Source organism: Salmo salar, chromosome ssa24, assembly GCF_905237065.1.
Source record: "Salmo salar chromosome ssa24, Ssal_v3.1, whole genome shotgun sequence".
Taxonomy (NCBI): Eukaryota; Metazoa; Chordata; class Actinopteri; order Salmoniformes; family Salmonidae; genus Salmo; species Salmo salar.
Window position 1 is genome coordinate 46,673,337 of NC_059465.1, and position 19,531 is coordinate 46,692,867.

Genomic DNA, 19,531 nt, shown 5'->3' on the forward strand with positions numbered 1-19,531 from the left:
GGAGAGAGAATAGAAGGAGAGCATTTTCTTGTTCTTTTCTTACGGAAGTATTTCCTCTGTAAATATATTTTTTATTATTATTTTAACTGGGATAAGGGAAATAGAGAAAAAGGGAGGAAGAAGGGGGGAAAAAAACAACAGAAGTAATTTCTCCTGGTATCTCAGACCGCGTGCTGTCGTTGGGGGAGGATAGGGGCGAGGATTAGAGTGACTTGGTGGGGCTATGGGCGAGACTCAGATCAGGGAGAGGAGTTTCCGGGTCCGTGGACCGAGGATGTGGAGGACGTGGAGGAGGAGGAGGAGGAAGAGCAGCAGGACGGTTGGATCTGTACGCAGGAGTAGTTCAGCCCCAGACTGGTCTTTCCCTGAGAGGAGGTGTGGTTCTGGTGACCACTGAGCATCATGGGAAGGGAGGGCTTCTTGGCAAATAGAACACCTGGAGGGACAGAGAGAGGAGAGCGGGAGGGAGGACGAAGGAAACCATTTTGAAGGTGGTGATACCCATTTCCGAAGTTGGGATTAATAAAGTACTTCAATTACTGCTAATGATACTATTTTTCCTACTAATACTACTACTACTACTACTACTACTACTGATACCGCTACTAATATTACTACTACGCTGTTACTATTACTACTACTGCTACAACTAATAATAATAGTTCTACTACTACTACTACTACTACTATTACTACTACTGCTGCTACTACTACTACGACGACTACTACTACTACTACTACTACTACTACTACTACTACTACTACTACGACTACTACTACTACTACTGCTACTACTACTACTACTACGACTACTAGTACTACTACTGCTACTACTACTACTACTACTACTACTACTACTGCTACTACTGCTACTACTACTACTACTAATACTACTAATATTACTACTACTATTACCACTACTACTATTAATGCTAGACTACTGCTACCCCTATTACTACTACCACCTACTACTGCTGGTACTACTACCACTATTACTACTACTGTGACTACTACTATTACTACTACTGTGACTACTACTACTACTGCTACTGCTACTACTACTACTACTACTACTGATACTACTACTTATACTACTACTACTACTACTAGTGCTGCTACTGCTACTACTACTGTTACTACTAGGATGCTACTACTACTACCACTACTACTACTACTACCACTACTACTACTACTACTACTACTACTACTACTACTACTACTACTACTACTGCTGCTACCACTACTACTACTACTACTACCACCACTACTACTACTACTGCTACTACTACTACTACTACTACTACCACTACTACTCCTACTACTACTACTACTGCCGCCACCACCACTACTACTACTACTACTACTGCCGCCACCACCACTACTCCTACTACTACTACTGCTACCACTACTACTACTACTACTACTACTACTGCCGCCACCACCACTACTACTACTACTATTACGACTACTACATTGGTAAATTTCTACATGTTCTATCATACAATCCGTTTTTCCCCCTTAGTTTATTTTGTGGCGACAGATGATTATCATATTTACTGTAGTATCACAATTAGACAGAAACTATGGTAACAATTCAACTCACTAACTAACAAATACCACATTGTCACACTTAAACAACCTGAATAATACAACTACATCTGAGGCTTAGGGCTTGTATCCACAAAGCTTCTCAGAATACAACATTGGTGGTAAGCGCTGAAAGTAGAGACATTTTACTCCTATGGGTGAAAGTAGAGACATTTTACTCCTACTCCTATGTGTGAAAATAGAGACATGTTACTCCTATGTGAAAATAGAGACATTTTACTCCTATGTGAAAATAGAGACATTTTACTCCTACTCCTATGTGTGAAAATAGAGACATTTTACTCCTATGTGTGAAAATAGAGACATTTTACTCCTTCTCCTATGTGAAAATAGAGACATTTTACTCCTATGTGAAAATAGAGACATTTTACTCCTACTCCTATGTGTGAAAATAGAGACATTTTACTCCTATGGGTGAAAATAGAGATATTTACTCCTTCTCCTACGTGAAAATAGAGACATTTTACTCCTATGTGAAAATAGAGACATTTTACTCCTTCTCCTATGTGTGAAAATAGAGACATTTTACTCCTATGTGAAAATAGAGACATTCTACTCCTATGTGTGAAAATAGAGACATTTTACTCCTTCTCCTATGGGTGAAAATAGAGACAATTTACTCCTTCTCCTATGGGTGAAAATAGAAGCTATGGATGAAGCCTGTTTGGGTCATAAGCGTCCCACCTAGTGGGCAGATATGTAGGCGACCTCACGAGTTGTCCGAACCAATTAAGAGTTACCAGCAGGTGTCTTGATAATAGATAAAGACAGTGAGTGAGTCAGTGGTTCCTTTTGTCACAGAAAAGAAATTGCTTTGGAGTTGTTGAAAGAATGTTTTGATATTTATATGTGATCAAACCAGAAATAATCTAGACCTACACGCAACAGTACCACTGTTTTTGACAATGATTTCCCAAGGCCTATTTCACACGACGGTCTTCCCTGTGGCTCAGTTGGTAGAGCATGGTGTTTGCAACGCCAAGGGTTGTGGGTTCGATTCCCACGGGGGGGCCAGTACAAAAAAAATAAATGCTTGAAATGAAATGTATGTATTCACTACTGTAAGTTGCTCTGGATAAGAGTGTCTGCTAAATGACTAAAATGTAATGATACAGCCTAAATACTTAGAACCGCTAAATTTAAAGTTAGGTTAAATCCTGTCATTATCAACTCCAGTCTGAAATCTTCATTCCACTCCCACCCGTAGCTTTTTCATACTGTCCCCCCCGCTGGCTTTCTATCCGTCTACCTCCCTGCTCCCAGAAGAACTGTTCCAGAACCCAAACGCAGTCCCTCAATGTTATTTCAGGCGTATGTGGCGCAGCTTGTTGCCAGCCATGGTCCCAGCAAGTTTTGCGCTCTACAGGCAATATTAAAACGCGCAGAAATAACCTAAGAAATAGGTTAAATGACCAAAGATGCTCACGTGGGCCGTTATATTAGGCTATCTGTATTACCGGGCTCTATCAGCCAATGGGATAGATGTACTGTAGTTTGAAAAGAGCCGAACTGGTGAGAGAGAGAGGAACCTTCCTACGTTTTTCATATAGCCTATCTAATTTTCAGACGGAGACAAATAAATGGGTAATCAATATTTATTAGAAAGGTGCAACTATGGTAAATGCGCGATACAAATTTTTATTTTCAATGATGCTCAAATGTTTTGGTTGCACCTCAACTTAACTTGGTTGAGTGCCCTTCGACTTCTTTCCATTATCAATATTTATTTACAGCCACTGTAGAAAACTATAGCCTAATCATCTTTACGTTAATTTCCTTGGAAAGAAAACTGCCATGTGATTCTCTGTCCATTGTATAGGCAGCCTAGTGTATTTCAATGAGACTAGACATATTGGTACAGTTGATCTCACACGTCCAACTAGGAGAGGAGAGGTAGGCTACTGAACGCGAAGCAGCGAATGCTGAGAGTGTGAATAATGAACCAAAGAGGAGCTTATAAAACAATATAGGTAGGCTAACACACGCAAAGCACAAATACGACCGTTTCCACCCCCAAAAATTATCTGTGGGACAACACAAAAATATTTTCATCCCAAAGTTGTCTGTCTGACCACCCTGTCCAACCCACAGAAAGATGCGGACTGCGCCGCAATGATCTGAGAACGGTGTTTCACACACAGGGACTAAATATCATGGTGAAGGGAACGTTCAACCTCACAGCAGGTTTAGTAGAAAGAGGAGGAAGGGAAGCGCTACTAAGGTACACAATAGTAAATGTTGGTAGACAGAAGGTGCTCTTTGGTAAAAGGGGTGAGTTGGTCATCAAAGAAAGGAGGACCAAGGCACTCTTCATTTAATTAATTAAAATGCCTTTATTAGTATGGCGTGTTCAAATAGAAACAATGTTTATAAAAATCCGACGCGTTTCGGCTGCATGGCCTTCGTCAGGGAGTACTCTGGGAGTACTCTGGGAGTACTCTGGGTACTCTGACGGGGAGTACTCTGACAGGGGGAGTACTCTGGGAGTACTCTGACGGGGAGTACTCTGAGAGTACTCTGACGGGGAGTACTCTGAGAGTACTCTGACGGGGGGAGTACTCTGGGAGTACTCTGACGGGGAGTACTCTGGGAGTACTCTGACGGGGAGTACTCTGGGAGTACTCTGATGGGGAGTACTCTGGGAGTACTCTGACGGGGAGTACTCGGGGAGTACTCTGACGGGGAGTACTCTGACGGGGAGTACTCTGGGAGTACTCTGACGGGGAGTACTCTGGCGGGGAGTACTCTGACGGGGAGTACTCTGGCGGGGAGTACTCTGACGGGGAGTACTCTGGGAGTACTCTGACGGGGAGTACTCTGACGGAGAGTACTCTGACGGGGAGTACTCTGACGGAGAGTACTCTGGGAGTACTCTGGGAGTACTCTGACGGGGAGTACTCTGGGAGTACTCTGACGGGGAGTACTCTGGGAGTACTCTGAAGGCCATATGCAGCCGAAACGCGTCGGACTTTTAAAAACATTGTTTCTATTGAACACGCCATACTAATAAAGGCATTTTAATCAATTATATGAAGAGTGCCTTGGTCCTCCTTTCTTTTTGATGACACAGCAGGTTTATCCTTTACTGTCTGGCCTGCCTATCTTCAGGTAATTACCCCATCGCTCGAAGTCATTAGTGATGGGCATTCCGGCTCTTTTCAGTGAGCCGAATCGTTCGGCTCAGCTCACCAATAAAGAGCCGGCTCTTTTGGTTCCCAAACGGCTCTTTTGGCTCCCAAACAGCTCTTTTGGTTCCCAAACGGCTCTTTTGGTTCCCAAACGGCTCTTTTGGTTCCCAAACGGCTCTTTTGGTTCCCAAACGGCTCTTTTGGTTCCCAAACGGCTCTTTAAAAAATATTTGTTTTGTATTTTTTTTTCAAGTCAAACAGTTTGCGATAGTTTGACTATGATTGGTGTTAAAAGAATTCTAATTAAATTATTAAATGAAATCATACTCCCTACCTTAACCACAATGTATTTAAAAATGCATTGGTTTGTTATGAAAAAGAATGCTATTAAACATTTGCATTTAAAGTATAACTTTTTAATGTATATAAACAAAGTGCATATAAATCTAACCATTCAAAGTGAATACAATCTGAACAACATAACAATAGAATATTGCACCATATCAAACATAAAATAAATAACAATTTGCAAAACTGCAGCATCCCACTAAAAACATTAAACTGGTCCCTCTTTCCTCTCTCTTCTTTAGTGCCATGTTATAACCAGCAGCACACAGAAATGCTGACCAGATTTTGCTTTTATGAGCGATTTCAAGGGGCTGATGCGGTTTCTTCTCTCAGTAATTATTTGTCCCGTTTTCAAGAAGACCCTCTCAGAGGGAACGGATGTGGCCACTATGCGGAGTCTCCCTGTCATGACTTTAGTAAGCCGTGGGTAGACAGAGGCCTTGTTCTTCCACCAGCTCAGAGGATCTGCAGATCTTTGGAAGAGGGGCTCCTCCAAATAGGATCGGACCTCCATTATGGCATCTGCTGAGGGATTCCTTCGTGCTGCATCCCCAGTTGCTCTCTCGTCAAACAGCATCCAAACAGCAGACGTTTGTGGCACTACTGCTGGTGCTTCTGCTCCATCTGATCCCTCTTCTTCCTGTTGCCCTGGTGCCTGAGCCAGCTGACTGCTGGGGCTGTCCCTCCCTCTTCTTCCTGTTGCCCTGGTGCCTGAGCCAGCTGACTGCTGGGGCTGTCCCTCCCTCTCCTTCCTGTTGCCCTGGTGCCTGAGCCAGCTGACTGCTGGGGCTGTCCCTCCCTCCCTCTCCTTCCTGTTGCCCTGGTGCCTGAGCCAGCTGACTGCTGGGGCTGTCCCTCCCTCTCCTTCCTGTTGCCCTGGTGCCTGAGCCAGCTGACTGCTGGGGCTGTCCCTCCCTCCCTCTTCTTCCTGTTGCCCTGGTGCCTGAGCCAGCTGACTGCTGGGGCTGTCCCTCCATCCCTCTTCTTCCTGTTGCCCTGGTGCCTGAGCCAGCTGACTGCTGGGGCTGTCCCTCCCTCCCCTCTCCTTCCTGTTGCCCTGGTGCCTGAGCCAGCTGACTGCTGGGGCTGTCCCTCCATCTGATCCCTCTCCTTCCTGTTGCCCTGGTGCCTGAGCCAGCTGACTGCTGGGGCTGTCCCTCCCTCTTCTTCCTGTTGCCCTGGTGCCTGAGCCAGCTGGCTGCTGGGGCTGTCCCTCCCTCTCCTTCCTGTTGCCCTGGTGCCTGAGCCAGCTGACTGCTGGGGCTGTCCCTCCCTCCCTCTTCTTCCTGTTGCCCTGGTGCCTGAGCCAGCTGACTGCTGGGGCTGTCCCTCCCTCTCCTTCCTGTTGCCCTGGTGCCTGAGCCAGCTGGCTGCTGGGGCTGTCCCTCCATCCCTCTTCTTCCTGTTGCCCTGGTGCCTGAGCCAGCTGAGCCAGCAATAGATTTGGCTCTTCCGATAAGCGAGCCGGCTCCCAGCGTTCACCTACAAGAGCCTGCTCTTAGAGCCGACTCCCAACGTTCACCTACAAGAGCCTGCTCTTAGAGCCGACTCCCAGTGTTCACCTACAAGAGCCTGCTCTTAGGGGCCGACTCCCAACGTTCACCTACAAGAGCCTGCTCTTAGAGCCGACTCCCAGCGTTCACCTACAAGAGCCTGCTCTTAGGGGCCGACTCCCAACGTTCACCTACAAGAGCCTGCTCTTTGAGCCAACTCCCAGCGTTCACCTACAAGAGCCTGCTCTTAGAGCCGACTCCCAGCGTTCACCTACGAGAGCCTGCTCTTAGAGCCGACTCGTTCGCGAACGACCCATCACTAGAAGGCAGAATAGGAGGTGGTGTGCGAGTGGGCGGGAGGAGTTGAGGCTAAACCTGCCGTGGCCTCTCTCCTTGGCAGGTTTAAGACAATAAACCCCATCGATCTCACATCCACAGCCTCAAATTCTGAGATATTTAACTTTTTTTTTGGTAACTCTATTGGACTGTCACTTCATTACGATGGATTTTATAGCAAAGACATCAAAGTGCGTGGTGGACTAAGCGCCAGGGCGTTGCTATAACTTATTGAATTTCCTGCCTGCAATTACATCAGCAAACGGCCCCTCTATTTACCTGTGTAGACAACTCCATCTATTTCTATTGACATGTTGATGCTGCTAATGCCGCCGGTAGACAGGTTCAATGGAGTCTCTTGTCTATCATCTGTCAGGAGGCGAGAGAGAGAGAGAGAGAGAGGAAAACTCAATATCAGCATTTAGAAAGGGAACACAAGGAGCAGGAGAGAAGCGTTCGGCAGAGTATTGGCGATAACTCCTAGAGTGACAGGGTAAGGAGCAGTTTATTAAAGAGTTCTGAGAGAGAGAGAGAGATAGAGAGACAGAGAGAGAGAGAGAGAAACAGAGAGACACAGACAGAGACAGAGAGAGAGAGGTAGAGAGAGAGGTAGAGAGAGAGAGACAGAGAGAGAGAGAGAGAGGTAGAGAGAGAGAGGTAGAGAGGTAGAGAGGTAGAAAGACAGAGAGAGATAGAGAGGTAGAGAGATAGAGAGGTAGAGAGAGAGATAGAGAGGTAGAGAGATAGAGAGGTAGAGAGAGAGAGAGGTAGAGAGAGAGAGAGAGAGGTAGAGAGATAGAAAGACACAGAGAGAGAGAGCGAGAGAGAGAGACAGAGAGAGAGAGAGAGAGGTAGAGAGGTAGAGAGGTAGAAAGATAGAGAGAGATAGAGATGTAGAGAGAGAGGTAGAGAGACAGACAGACAGACAGACAGACAGACAGACAGACAGACAGACAGACAGACAGACAGACAGACAGACAGACAGACAGACAGACAGACAGACAGACAGACAGACAGACAGACAGACAGACAGACAGACAGACAGACAGACAGACAGACAGACAGACAGACAGACAGACAGAGAGACAGAGAGACAGAGAGACAGAGAGACAGAGAGACAGAGATGTAGCAGTGATTTGTACATGTGAGTTATGGCCAATGGGTTTTCTCCCTGAGGGAGACTGTGACAGACGGATGAATCGTAGCAGACAGGCAGGCAGGATAACTTGGATAGTAGTGTACTTGTGAAAAGCAAGGCTTGGCGTGCAGTGATACAATCTTCTCCCGAATAGGAACAAAAACAAAATGATAATAACATAAACACACACTCATTTGATATTACTGTATCATTTAATAGTTTAGATTTTAAAACCTTTATTTCAAAGCAGCATCACTATTACAGAACATTTTGCGGGCGTTCTCCAGCCTGACGGGCCGTATTTAATAATAGTGTTTTGATGTCATCTCTAAATTAGTGTTTATATGTTGGCTTGCAGCCCAGCCAGCCAGGCTGGTCGGGTCGACCAGTAGAGGAATTAACCAGTGAAAAATTCTGACTCATTCTACCATTAAGCTTTCGAGAGAAAAGCCCAGAAATTATAACTAATGGCTGAGACGCAGTCATGTAGAGAGAGATGAAACTACACCTGAACAGATAGGGCCCCATCATTCTTCCTTTACGCTCTATTATTCAGTAATGTATGACTTTATGGCTTGTCGTAAACACCGCCACACTGAGAACCCACAACAGAGTGGAGCGGGCGGAGCGGGCGGGCGGACGGCCCGGCTGCAGATTCTGACTCCCCTCCACCTCTCTGGTAACGGAGCAGTATTTCTTCACAACAGTCATCGAGACACCAGATTGCAGATGGTATGATTAATGATGTGTTACGATAGTGGCTCAGGTATTTCACTAATGATACGCCAACTATCATATGGTGAAATACGATTTACTTCACGTGGACATACCACCACTATGCTACACAGCTAAACCCCCTACAGTTATATAATAGTAGAGGGCGAACAGTATCACTGACACACCAAGCACATGTCAGAGAGGAATACATAGCATGTGTTGTGTATAAAGCTCACAGATCACTGCACTTGTACATAGCCCATCTATAATTTAGCCCAAACAACTACCCTCTTCCCCTACTGTATTTATTTATTTAATTTATTTTGCTCCTTTGCACCCCATTATTTCTATTTCTACTTTGCACTTTCTTCCACTACAAATCTACCATTCCAGTGTTTTTACTTGCTATATTGTATTTACTTTGCCACCATGGCCTTTTTTGCCTTTACCTCCCTTATCTCACCTCATTTACTCACATTGTATATAGACTTATTTTTCTATTGTGTTATTGACTGTACATTTTTGTTTTACTCCATGTGTAACTCTGTGTTGTTGTATGTTGTCGAACTGCTTTGCTTTATCTTGGCCAGGTCGCAGTTGTAAATGAGAACTTGTTCTCAACTAGCCGACCTGGTTAAATAAAGGTGAAAATAAATTACAAATATATATATAAATAAATCACTCAGTTAAGTCGTCCTACACCTCCAACTCACTCAAGGACACGCAACAAAAAAATGAGTCAAGGATACAGTGTTATTTTTTGGTTTATATTCAACTCTTAACAACCGCAGATGAAAAATGTGGGTTTAGCTTAATATTAAGCAGGTGGATTTAGGGTGTGTTACAGAACACACTGGATTCTGGGTAGGGCGTTATCTCTAACTTACACTCAATGATCTCCAAGTGCTCCTCTGTGTGTTTTGAAATGATTCATGCATGTGTCACAGTTACACATCATAATTACAGCACTGTAAGGACCTACTAACAGATAGACATGTGTTCTCTTTAATAACGTAACTGTGTTGCTTTATCCACAATTAATATGTAACTGTGTTGCTTTATCCACAATAAATAACGTAACTGTGTTGCTTTATCCACAATTAATAATGTAACTGTGTTGCTTTATCCACAATTAATAATGTAACTGTGTTGCTTTATCCACAATTAATAATGTAACTGTGTTGCTTTATCCACAATTAATAATGTAACTGTGTTGCTTTGTCCACAATTAATAATGTAACTGTGTTGAATTATCCACAATTAATATGTAACTGTGTTGCTTTATCCACAATAAATAACGTAACTGTGTTGCTTTATCCACAATTAATAATGTAACTGTGTTGCTTTATCCACAATTAATAATGTAACTGTGTTGCTTTATCCACAATGAATAATGTAACTGTGTTGCTTTGTCTCGTCGCTCAGCCTCTCAGCCATATAGATAACAATACACATGTCATTTAATAATATGCGTTTGAAAGTTAATAAAGTGTTATATTACCTCTCATCCTCTCACCTCTGTTGTTAAACTTGATGTTCACGGGCAGCTGCGTTGCCACGGCGAGGAGGTTCCGCTGCAGCGCATGCTGCATGAGCCTCTGTTGATCCATCCTCTTCTTCTCTGGCGGCTCCCCGCTCTCCGGTTTCTCCCTCGGCTGCTCCAACGCTGCAGCCGCCTGTCCTGCAGCGGCCTGAGCTGCAGCCGCCCCGTGGTGCCCTCTCAGAGACATGGGCATCTCCCCAACACGGCCCGGCAGACCTCCCGACATCAGGTCATCCTCTGAGGGGACACAAAATTTAAAAAAAAGATACTTTATTGATTTACTGTCCATTGATTCTATCATTTAGATCTCAGGAATTCGTATTTTGTTTTCAACCCCAGAATGAGCATTCTGTAGGCATTGACATGGTCACAAACTGCTTGTGGATGGCAGTAGAAGTGACTATGGATGGCAGTAGAAGTGATTGTGGATGGCAGTAGAAGTGATTGTGGATGGCAGTAGAAGTGATTATGGATGGCAGTAGAAGTGATTATGGATGGCAGTAGAAGTGATTATGGATGGCAGTAGAAGTGATTATGGATGGCAGTAGAAGTGATTATGGATGGCAGTAGAAGTGATTATGGATGGCAGTGGAAGTGATTATGGATGGCAGTAGAAGTGATTATGGATGGCAGTAGAAGTGATTAAGGATGGCAGTAAGTAGAAGTGATGATGGATGGCAGTAGAAGTGATGATGGATGGCAGTAGAAGTGATTATGGATGGCAGTAGAAGTGATTATGGATGGCAGTAGAAGTGATGATGGATGGCAGTAGAAGTGATTATGGATGGCAGTATAAGTGATTATGGATGGCAGTAGAAGTGATTATGAATGGCAGTAGAAGTGATTAAGGATGGCAGTAAGTAGAAGTGATGATGGATGGCAGTAGAAATGATTATGGATGGCAGTAGAAGTGATGATGGATGGCAGTAGAAGTGATTATAGATGGCAGTAGAAGTGATTATGGATGGCAGTAGAAGTGATTATGAATGGCAGTAGAAGTGATTAAGGATGGCAGTAAGTAGAAGTGATTATGGATGGCAGTAGAAGTGATGATGGATGGCAGTAGAAGTGATTAAGGATGGCAGTAGAAGTGATTATGGATGTCAGTAGAAGTGATTATGGATGGCAGTAGAAGTGATTATGGATGGCAGTAGAAGTGATTATGGATGGCAGTAGAAGTGATTATGGATGGCAGTAGAAGTGATTAAGGATGGCAGTAAGTAGAAGTGATGATGGATGGCAGTAGAAGTGATTATGGATGGCAGTAGAAGTGATGATGGATGGCAGTAGAAGTGATTATGGATGGCAGTAGAAGTGATTATGGATGGCAGTAGAAGTGATTATGAATGGCAGTAGAAGTCATTAAGGATGGCAGTAAGTAGAAGTGATTATGGATGGCAGTAGAAGTGATGATGGATGGCAGTAGAAGTGATTAAGGATGGCAGTAGAAGTGATTATGGATGGCAGTAGAAGTGATTATGGATGGCAGTAGAAGTGATTATGGATGGCAGTAGAAGTGATTATGGATGGCAGTAGAAGTGATTATGAATGGCAGTAGAAGTGATTAAGGATGGCAGTAAGTAGAAGTGATTATGGATGGCAGTAGAAGTGATTAAGGATGGCAGTAGAAGTGATTATGGATGGCAGTAGAAGTGATTATGGATGGCAGTAGAAGTGATTATGGATGGCAGTAGAAGTGATGATGGATGGCAGTAGAAGTGATTAAGGATGGCAGTAGAAGTGATTATGGATGGCAGTAGAAGTGATTATGGATGGCAGTAGAAGTGATTATGGATGGCAGTAGAAGTGATTATGGATGGCAGTAGAAGTGATTATGAATGGCAGTAGAAGTGATTAAGGATGGCAGTAAGTAGAAGTGACGATGGATGGCAGTAGAAGTGATTATGAATGGCAGTAGAAGTGATTAAGGATGGCAGTAAGTAGAAGTGATGATGGATGGCAGTAGAAATGATTATGGATGGCAGTAGAAGTGATGATGGATGGCAGTAGAAGTGATTATAGATGGCAGTAGAAGTGATTATGGATGGCAGTAGAAGTGATTATGAATGGCAGTAGAAGTGATTAAGGATGGCAGTTAGTAGAAGTGATTATGGATGGCAGTAGAAGTGATGATGGATGGCAGTAGAAGTGATTAAGGATGGCAGTAGAAGTGATTATGGATGTCAGTAGAAGTGATTATGGATGGCAGTAGAAGTGATTATGGATGGCAGTAGAAGTGATTATGGATGGCAGTAGAAATGATTATGGATGGCAGTAGAAGTGATTAAGGATGGCAGTAAGTAGAAGTGATTATGGATGGCAGTAGAAGTGATTAAGGATGGCAGTAGAAGTGATTATGGATGGCAGTAGAAGTGATTATGGATGGCAGTAGAAGTGATTATGGATGGCAGTAGAAGTGATGATGGATGGCAGTAGAAGTGATTAAGGATGGCAGTAGAAGTGATTATGGATGGCAGTAGAAGTGATTATGGATGGCAGTAGAAGTGATTATGGATGGCAGTAGAAGTGATTATGGATGGCAGTAGAAGTGATTATGAATGGCAGTAGAAGTGATTAAGGATGGCAGTAAGTAGAAGTGATGATGGATGGCAGTAGAAGTGATTATGGATGACAGTATAAGTGATTATGGATGGCAGTAGAAGTGATTATGAATGGCAGTAGAAGTGATTAAGGATGGCAGTAAGTAGAAGTGATGATGGATGGCAGTAGAAATGATTATGGATGGCAGTAGAAGTGATGATGGATGGCAGTAGAAGTGATTATAGATGGCAGTAGAAGTGATTATGGATGGCAGTAGAAGTGATTATGAATGGCAGTAGAAGTGATTAAGGATGGCAGTAAGTAGAAGTGATTATGGATGGGAGTAGAAGTGATGATGGATGGCAGTAGAAGTGATTAAGGATGGCAGTAGAAGTGATTATGGATGTCAGTAGAAGTGATTATGGATGGCAGTAGAAGTGATTATGGATGGCAGTAGAAGTGATTATGGATGGCAGTAGAAGTGATTATGGATGGCAGTAGAAGTGATTAAGGATGGCAGTAGTAGAAGTGATTATGGATGGCAGTAGAAGTGATTATGGATGGCAGTAGAAGTGATGATGGATGGCAGTAGAAGTGATTATGGATGGCAGTAGAAGAGATTATGGATGGCAGTAGAAGTGATTATGAATGGCAGTATAAGTGATTAAGGATGGCAGTAAGTAGAAGTGATTATGGATGGCAGTAGAAGTGATTATGGATGGCAGTAGAAGTGATTATGGATGGCAGTAGAAGTGATTATGGATGGCAGTAGAAGTGATGATGGATGGCAGTAGAAGTGATTAAGGATTGCAGTAGAAGTGATTATGGATGGCAGTAGAAGTGATTATGGATGGCAGCAGAAGTGATTATGGATGGCAGTAGAAGTGATTATGGATGGCAGTAGAAGTGATTAAGGATGGCAGTAGAAGTGATTATGGATGGCAGTAGAAGTGATTATGGATGGCAGTAGAAGTGATTTTTGATGACAGTGGAAGTGATTATGGATGGCAGTAGAAGTGATTATGAATGGCAGTAGAAGTGATTAAGGATGGCAGTAAGTAGAAGTGATTATGGATGGCAGTAGAAGTGATTAAGGATGGCAGTAGAAGTGATTATGGATGGCAGTAGAAGTGATTATGGATGGCAGTAGAAGTGATTATGGATGGCAGTAGAAGTGATGATGGATGGCAGTAGAAGTGATTAAGGATTGCAGTAGAAGTGATTATGGATGGCAGTAGAAGTGATTATGGATGGCAGCAGAAGTGATTATGGATGGCAGTAGAAGTGATTATGGATGGCAGTAGAAGTGATTATGGATGGCAGCAGAAGTTATTATGGATGGCAGAAGAAGTGATTATCGATGGCAGTAGAAGTGATGATGGATGGCAGTAGAAGTGATTATGGATGGCAGTAGAAGTGATGATGGATGGCAGTAAGTAGAAGTGATTATGGATGGCAGTAGAAGTGATTATAGACGGCAGTAGAAGTGATTATGGATGGCAGTAGAAGTGATTATGGATGGCAGTAGAAGTGATTATGGATGGCAGTAGAAGTGATTAAGGATGGCAGTAAGTAGAAGTGATGATGGATGGCAGTAGAAGTGATTAAGGATGGCAGTAGAAGTGATTATGGATGGCAGTAGAAGTGATTATGGATGGCAGTAGAAGTGATTATGGATGGCAGTAGAAGTGATGATGCATGGCAGTAGAAGTGATTAATGATGGCAGTAGAAGTGATTATGGATGGCAGTAGAAGTGATTATGGATGGCAGTAGAAGTGATTATGGATGGCAGTAGAAGTGATTATGGATGGCAGTAGAAGTGATTATGAATGGCAGTAGAAGTGATTAAGGATGGCAGTAAGTAGAAGTGATGATGGATGGCAGTAGAAGTGATTATGGATGACAGTATAAGTGATTATGGATGGCAGTAGAAGTGATTATGAATGGCAGTAGAAGTGTTCAAGGATGGCAGTAAGTAGAAGTGATGATGGATGGCAGTAGAAATGATTATGGATGGCAGTAGAAGTTATGATGGATGGCAGTAGAAGTGATTATAGATGGCAGTAGAAGTGATTATGGATGGCAGTAGAAGTGATTATGAATGGCAGTAGAAGTGATTAAGGATGGCAGTAAGTAGAAGTGATTATGGATGGCAGTAGAAGTGATGATGGATGGCAGTAGAAGTGATTAAGGATGGCAGTAGAAGTGATTATGGATGTCAGTAGAAGTGATTATGGATGGCAGTAGAAGTGATTATGGATGGCAGTAGAAGTGATTATGGATGGCAGTAGAAGTGATTATGGATGGCAGTAGAAGTGATTAAGGATGGCAGTAAGTAGAAGTGATGATGGATGGCAGTAGAAGTGATTATGGATGGCAGTAGAAGTGATGATGGATGGCAGTAGAAGTGATTATGGATGGCAGTAGAAGTGATTATGGATGGCAGTAGAAGTGATTATGAATGGCAGTAGAAGTGATTAAGGATGGCAGTAAGTAGAAGTGATTATGGATGGCAGTAGAAGTGATGATGGATGGCAGTAGAAGTGATTAAGGATGGCAGTAGAAGGGATTATGGATGGCAGTAGAAGTGATTATGGATGGCAGTAGAAGTGATGATGGATGGCAGTAGAAGTGATTAAGGATGGCAGTAGAAGTGATTATGGATGGCAGTAGAAGAGATTATGGATGGCAGTAGAAGTGATTATGAATGGCAATAGAAGTGATTAAGGATGGCAGTAAGTAGAAGTGATTATGGATGGCAGTAGAAGTGATTAAGGATGGCAGTAGAAGTGATTATGGATGGCAGTAGAAGTGATTATGGATGGCAGTAGAAGTGATGATGGATGGCAGTAGAAGTGATTAAGGATTGCAGTAGAAGTGATTATGGATGGCAGTAGAAGTGATTATGGATGGCAGCAGAAGTGATTATGGATGGCAGTAGAAGTGATTATGGATGGCAGTAGAAGTGATTAAGGATGGCAGTAGAAGTGATTATGCATGGCAGTAGAAGTGATTATGGATGGCAGTAGAAGTGATTATGGATGGCAGTAGAAGTGATTATGGATGGCAGTAGAAGTGATTATGAATGGCAGTAGAAGTGATTAAGGATGGCAGTAAGTAGAAGTGATTATGGATGGCAGTAGAAGTGATTAAGGATGGCAGTAGAAGTGATTATGGATGGCAGTAGAAGTGATTATGGATGGCAGTAGAAGTGATTATGGATGGCAGTAGAAGTGATGATGGATGGCAGTAGAAGTGATTAAGGATTGCAGTAGAAGTGATTATGGATGGCAGTAGAAGTGATTATGGATGGCAGCAGAAGTGATTATGGATGGCAGTAGAAGTGATTATGGATGGCAGTAGAAGTGATTATGGATGGCAGCAGAAGTTATTATGGATGGCAGAAGAAGTGATTATCGATGGCAGTAGAAGTGATGATGGATGGCAGCAGAAGTGATTATGGATGGCAGTAGAAGTGATGATTGATGGCAGTAAGTAGAAGTGATTATGGATGGCAGTAGAAGTGATTATAGACGGCAGTAGAAGTGATTATGGATGGCAGTAGAAGTGATTATGGATGGCAGTAGAAGTGATTATGGATGGCAGTAGAAGTGATTATGGATGGCAGTAGAAGTGATTATGGATGGCAGTAGAAGTGATTATGGATGGAAGTAGAAATGATTGTGGATGGCAGTAGAAGTGATTATGGATGGCAGTAGAAGTGATTATGGATGGCAGTAGAAGTGATTATGGATGGCAGTAGAAGTGATTAAGGATGGCAGTAAGTAGAAGTGATGATGGATGGCAGTAGAAGTGATGATGGATGGCAGTAGAAGTGATTATGGATGGCAGTAGAAGTGATTATGGATGGCAGTAAGTAGAAGTGATTATGGATGGCAGTAGAAGTGATTATCGATGGCAGTAGAAGTGATGATGGATGGCAGTAGAAGTGATTATGGATGGCAGTATACGTGATTATGGATGGCAGTAGAAGTGATTATGAATGGCAGTAGAAGTGATTAAGGATGGCAGTAAGTAGAAGTGATTATGGATGGCAGTCGAAGTGATGATGGATGGCAGTAGAAGTGATTATGGATGGCAGTAAAAGTGATTATGGATGGCAGTAGAAGTGATTATGAATGGCAGTAGAAATGATTAAGGATGGCAGTAAGTAGAAGTGATTATGGATGGCAGTAGAAGTGATGATGGATGGCAGTAGAAGTGATTAAGGATGGCAGTAGAAGTGATTATGGATGGCAGTAGAAGTGATTATGGATGGCAGTAGAAGTGATTATGGATGGCAGTAGAAGTGATTATGGATGGCAGTAGAAGTGATTATGGATGGCAGTAGAAGTGATTATGGATGGCAGTAGAAGTGGTGATGGATGGCAGTAGAAGTGATTATGGATGGCAGTAGAAGTGATTATGGATGGCAGTAGAAGTGATTATGAATGGCAGTAGAAGTGATTAAGGATGGCAGTAAGTAGAAGTGATTATGGATGGCAGTAGAAGTGATTATGGATGGCAGTAGAAGTGATGATGGATGGCAGTAGAAGTGATTATGAATGGCAGTAGAAGTGATTATGGATGGCAGTAGAAGTGATTATCGGTGGCAGTAGAAGTGATGATGGATGGCAGTAAGTAGAAGTGATTATGGATGGCAGTAGAAGTGATTGTGGATGGCAGTAGAAGTGATGATGGATGGCAGTAGAAGTGATTATGGATGGCAGTAGAAGTGATTATGGATGGCAGTAGAAGTGATTGTGGATGGCAGTAGAAGTGATTATGGATGGCAGTAGAAGTGATTATGGATGGCAGTAGAAGTGATTATGGATGGCAGTAGAAGTGATTATGGATGGCAGTAGAAGTGATTAAGGATGGCAGTAAGTAGAAGTGATGATGGATGGCAGTAGAAGTGATGATGGATGGCAGTAGAAGTGATTATGGATGGCAGTAGAAGTGTTTATGGATGGCAGTAGAAGTGATTATGGATGGCAGTAGAAGTGATTATCGATGGCAGTAGAAGTGATGATGGATGGCAGTAGAAGTGATTATGGATGGCAGTAGAAGTTATTATGGATGGCAGTAGAAGTGATTATGAATGGCAGTAGAAGTGATTAAGGATGGCAGTAAGTAGAAGTGATGATGGATGGCAGTAGAAGTGATTATGGATGGCAGTAGAAGTGATTATGGATGGCAGTAGAAGTGATGATGGATGGCAGTAGAAGTGATTATGGATGGCAGTAGAAGTGATTATGGATGGCAGTAGAAGTGATTATGAATGGCAGTAGAATTTATTAAGGATGGCAGTAAGTAGAAGTGATGATGGATGGCAGTAGAAGTGATGATGGATGGCAGTAGAAGTGATTAAGGATGGCAGTAGAAGTGATTATGGATGGCAGTAGAAGTGATTATGGATGGCAGTAGAAGTGATAATGGATGGCAGTAGAAGTGATTATGGATGGCAGTAGAAGTGATTATGGATGGCAGTAGAAGTGATTGTGGATGGGAGTAGAAGTGATTATGGATGGCAGTAGAAGTGATTATGGATGGCAGTAGAAGTGATTATGGATGGCAGTAAGTAGAAGTGATTATGGATGGCATTAGAAGTGATTATCGATGGCAGTAGAAGTGATGATGGATGGCAGTAAGTAGAAGTGATTATGGATGGCAGTAGAAGTGATTGTGGATGGCAGTAGAAGTGATTATGGATGGCAGTAGAAGTGATTATGGATGGCAGTAGAAGTGATTATGGATGGCAGTAGAAGTGCTTGTGGATGGCAGTAGAAGTGATTATGGATGGCAGTAGAAGTGATTATGGATGGCAGTAGAAGTGATTATGAATGGCAGTAAGTAGAAGTGATTATGGATGGCAGTAGAAGTGATTATGGATGGCAGTAGAAGTGATTATGGATGGCAGTAGAAGTGATTGTGGATGGCAGAAGAAGTGATTATCGATGGCAGTAGAAGTGATGATGGATGGCAGTAAGTAGAAGTGATTATGGATGGGAGTAGAAGTGATTGTGGATGGCAGTAGAAGTGATTATGGATGGCAGTAGAAGTGATTATGGATGGCAGTAGAAGTGATTATGGATGGCAGTAGAAGTGATTATGGATGGCAGTAGAAGTGATTATGGATGGCAGTAGAAGTGCTTGTGGATGGCAGTAGAAGTGATTATGGATGGCAGTAGAAGTGATTATGGATGGCAGTAGAAGTGATTATGAATGGCAGTAAGTAGAAGTGATTATGGATGGCAGTAGAAGTGATTATTGATGGCAGTAGAAGTGATTATGGATGGCAGTAGAAGTGATTGTGGATGGCAGAAGAAGTGATTATCGATGGCAGTAGAAGTGATGATGGATGGCAGTAAGTAGAAGTGATTATGGATGGCAGTAGAAGTGATTGTGGATGGCAGTAGAAGTGATTATGGATGGCAGTAGAAGTGATTATGGATGGCAGTAGAAGTGATTATGGATGGCAGTAGAAGTGATTATGGATGGCAGTAGAAGTGATTATGGATGGCAGTAGAAGTGCTTGTGGATGGCAGTAGAAGTGATTATGGATGGCAGTAGAAGTGATTGTGGATGGCAGTAGAAGTGATTATGGATGGCAGTAGAAGTGATTATGGATGGCAGTAGAAGTGATTATGGATGGCAGTAGAAGTGATTATGGATGGCA

General features: G+C 42.9%; 1 protein-coding gene across 2 annotated transcripts in view; it reads right to left on the minus strand.

Moving 5' to 3' along the window:
- LOC106585976 (AT-rich interactive domain-containing protein 3A) overlaps window positions 1-19,531 on the minus strand; it is a 244,762-nt gene that overhangs the window by 2,021 nt on the left and 223,210 nt on the right. Inside the window, exons 6-8 of one of the 2 annotated variants that reach the window (XM_045706903.1) lie at window positions 10,284-10,547; window positions 7,192-7,281; window positions 1-436 (exon numbers count right to left, since the gene is read on the minus strand). The exon at window positions 1-436 is cut by the window's left edge and continues 2,021 nt beyond it. In XM_045706903.1, the coding sequence (XP_045562859.1) occupies window positions 240-436; window positions 7,192-7,281; window positions 10,284-10,547 (551 nt within the window). In that variant the 3' untranslated portion in view covers window positions 1-239. Of the gene's footprint in view, window positions 437-7,191; window positions 7,282-10,268; window positions 10,548-19,531 lie in introns of both variants that reach the window. The other variant, XM_014172733.2, reaches the window with a different exon arrangement.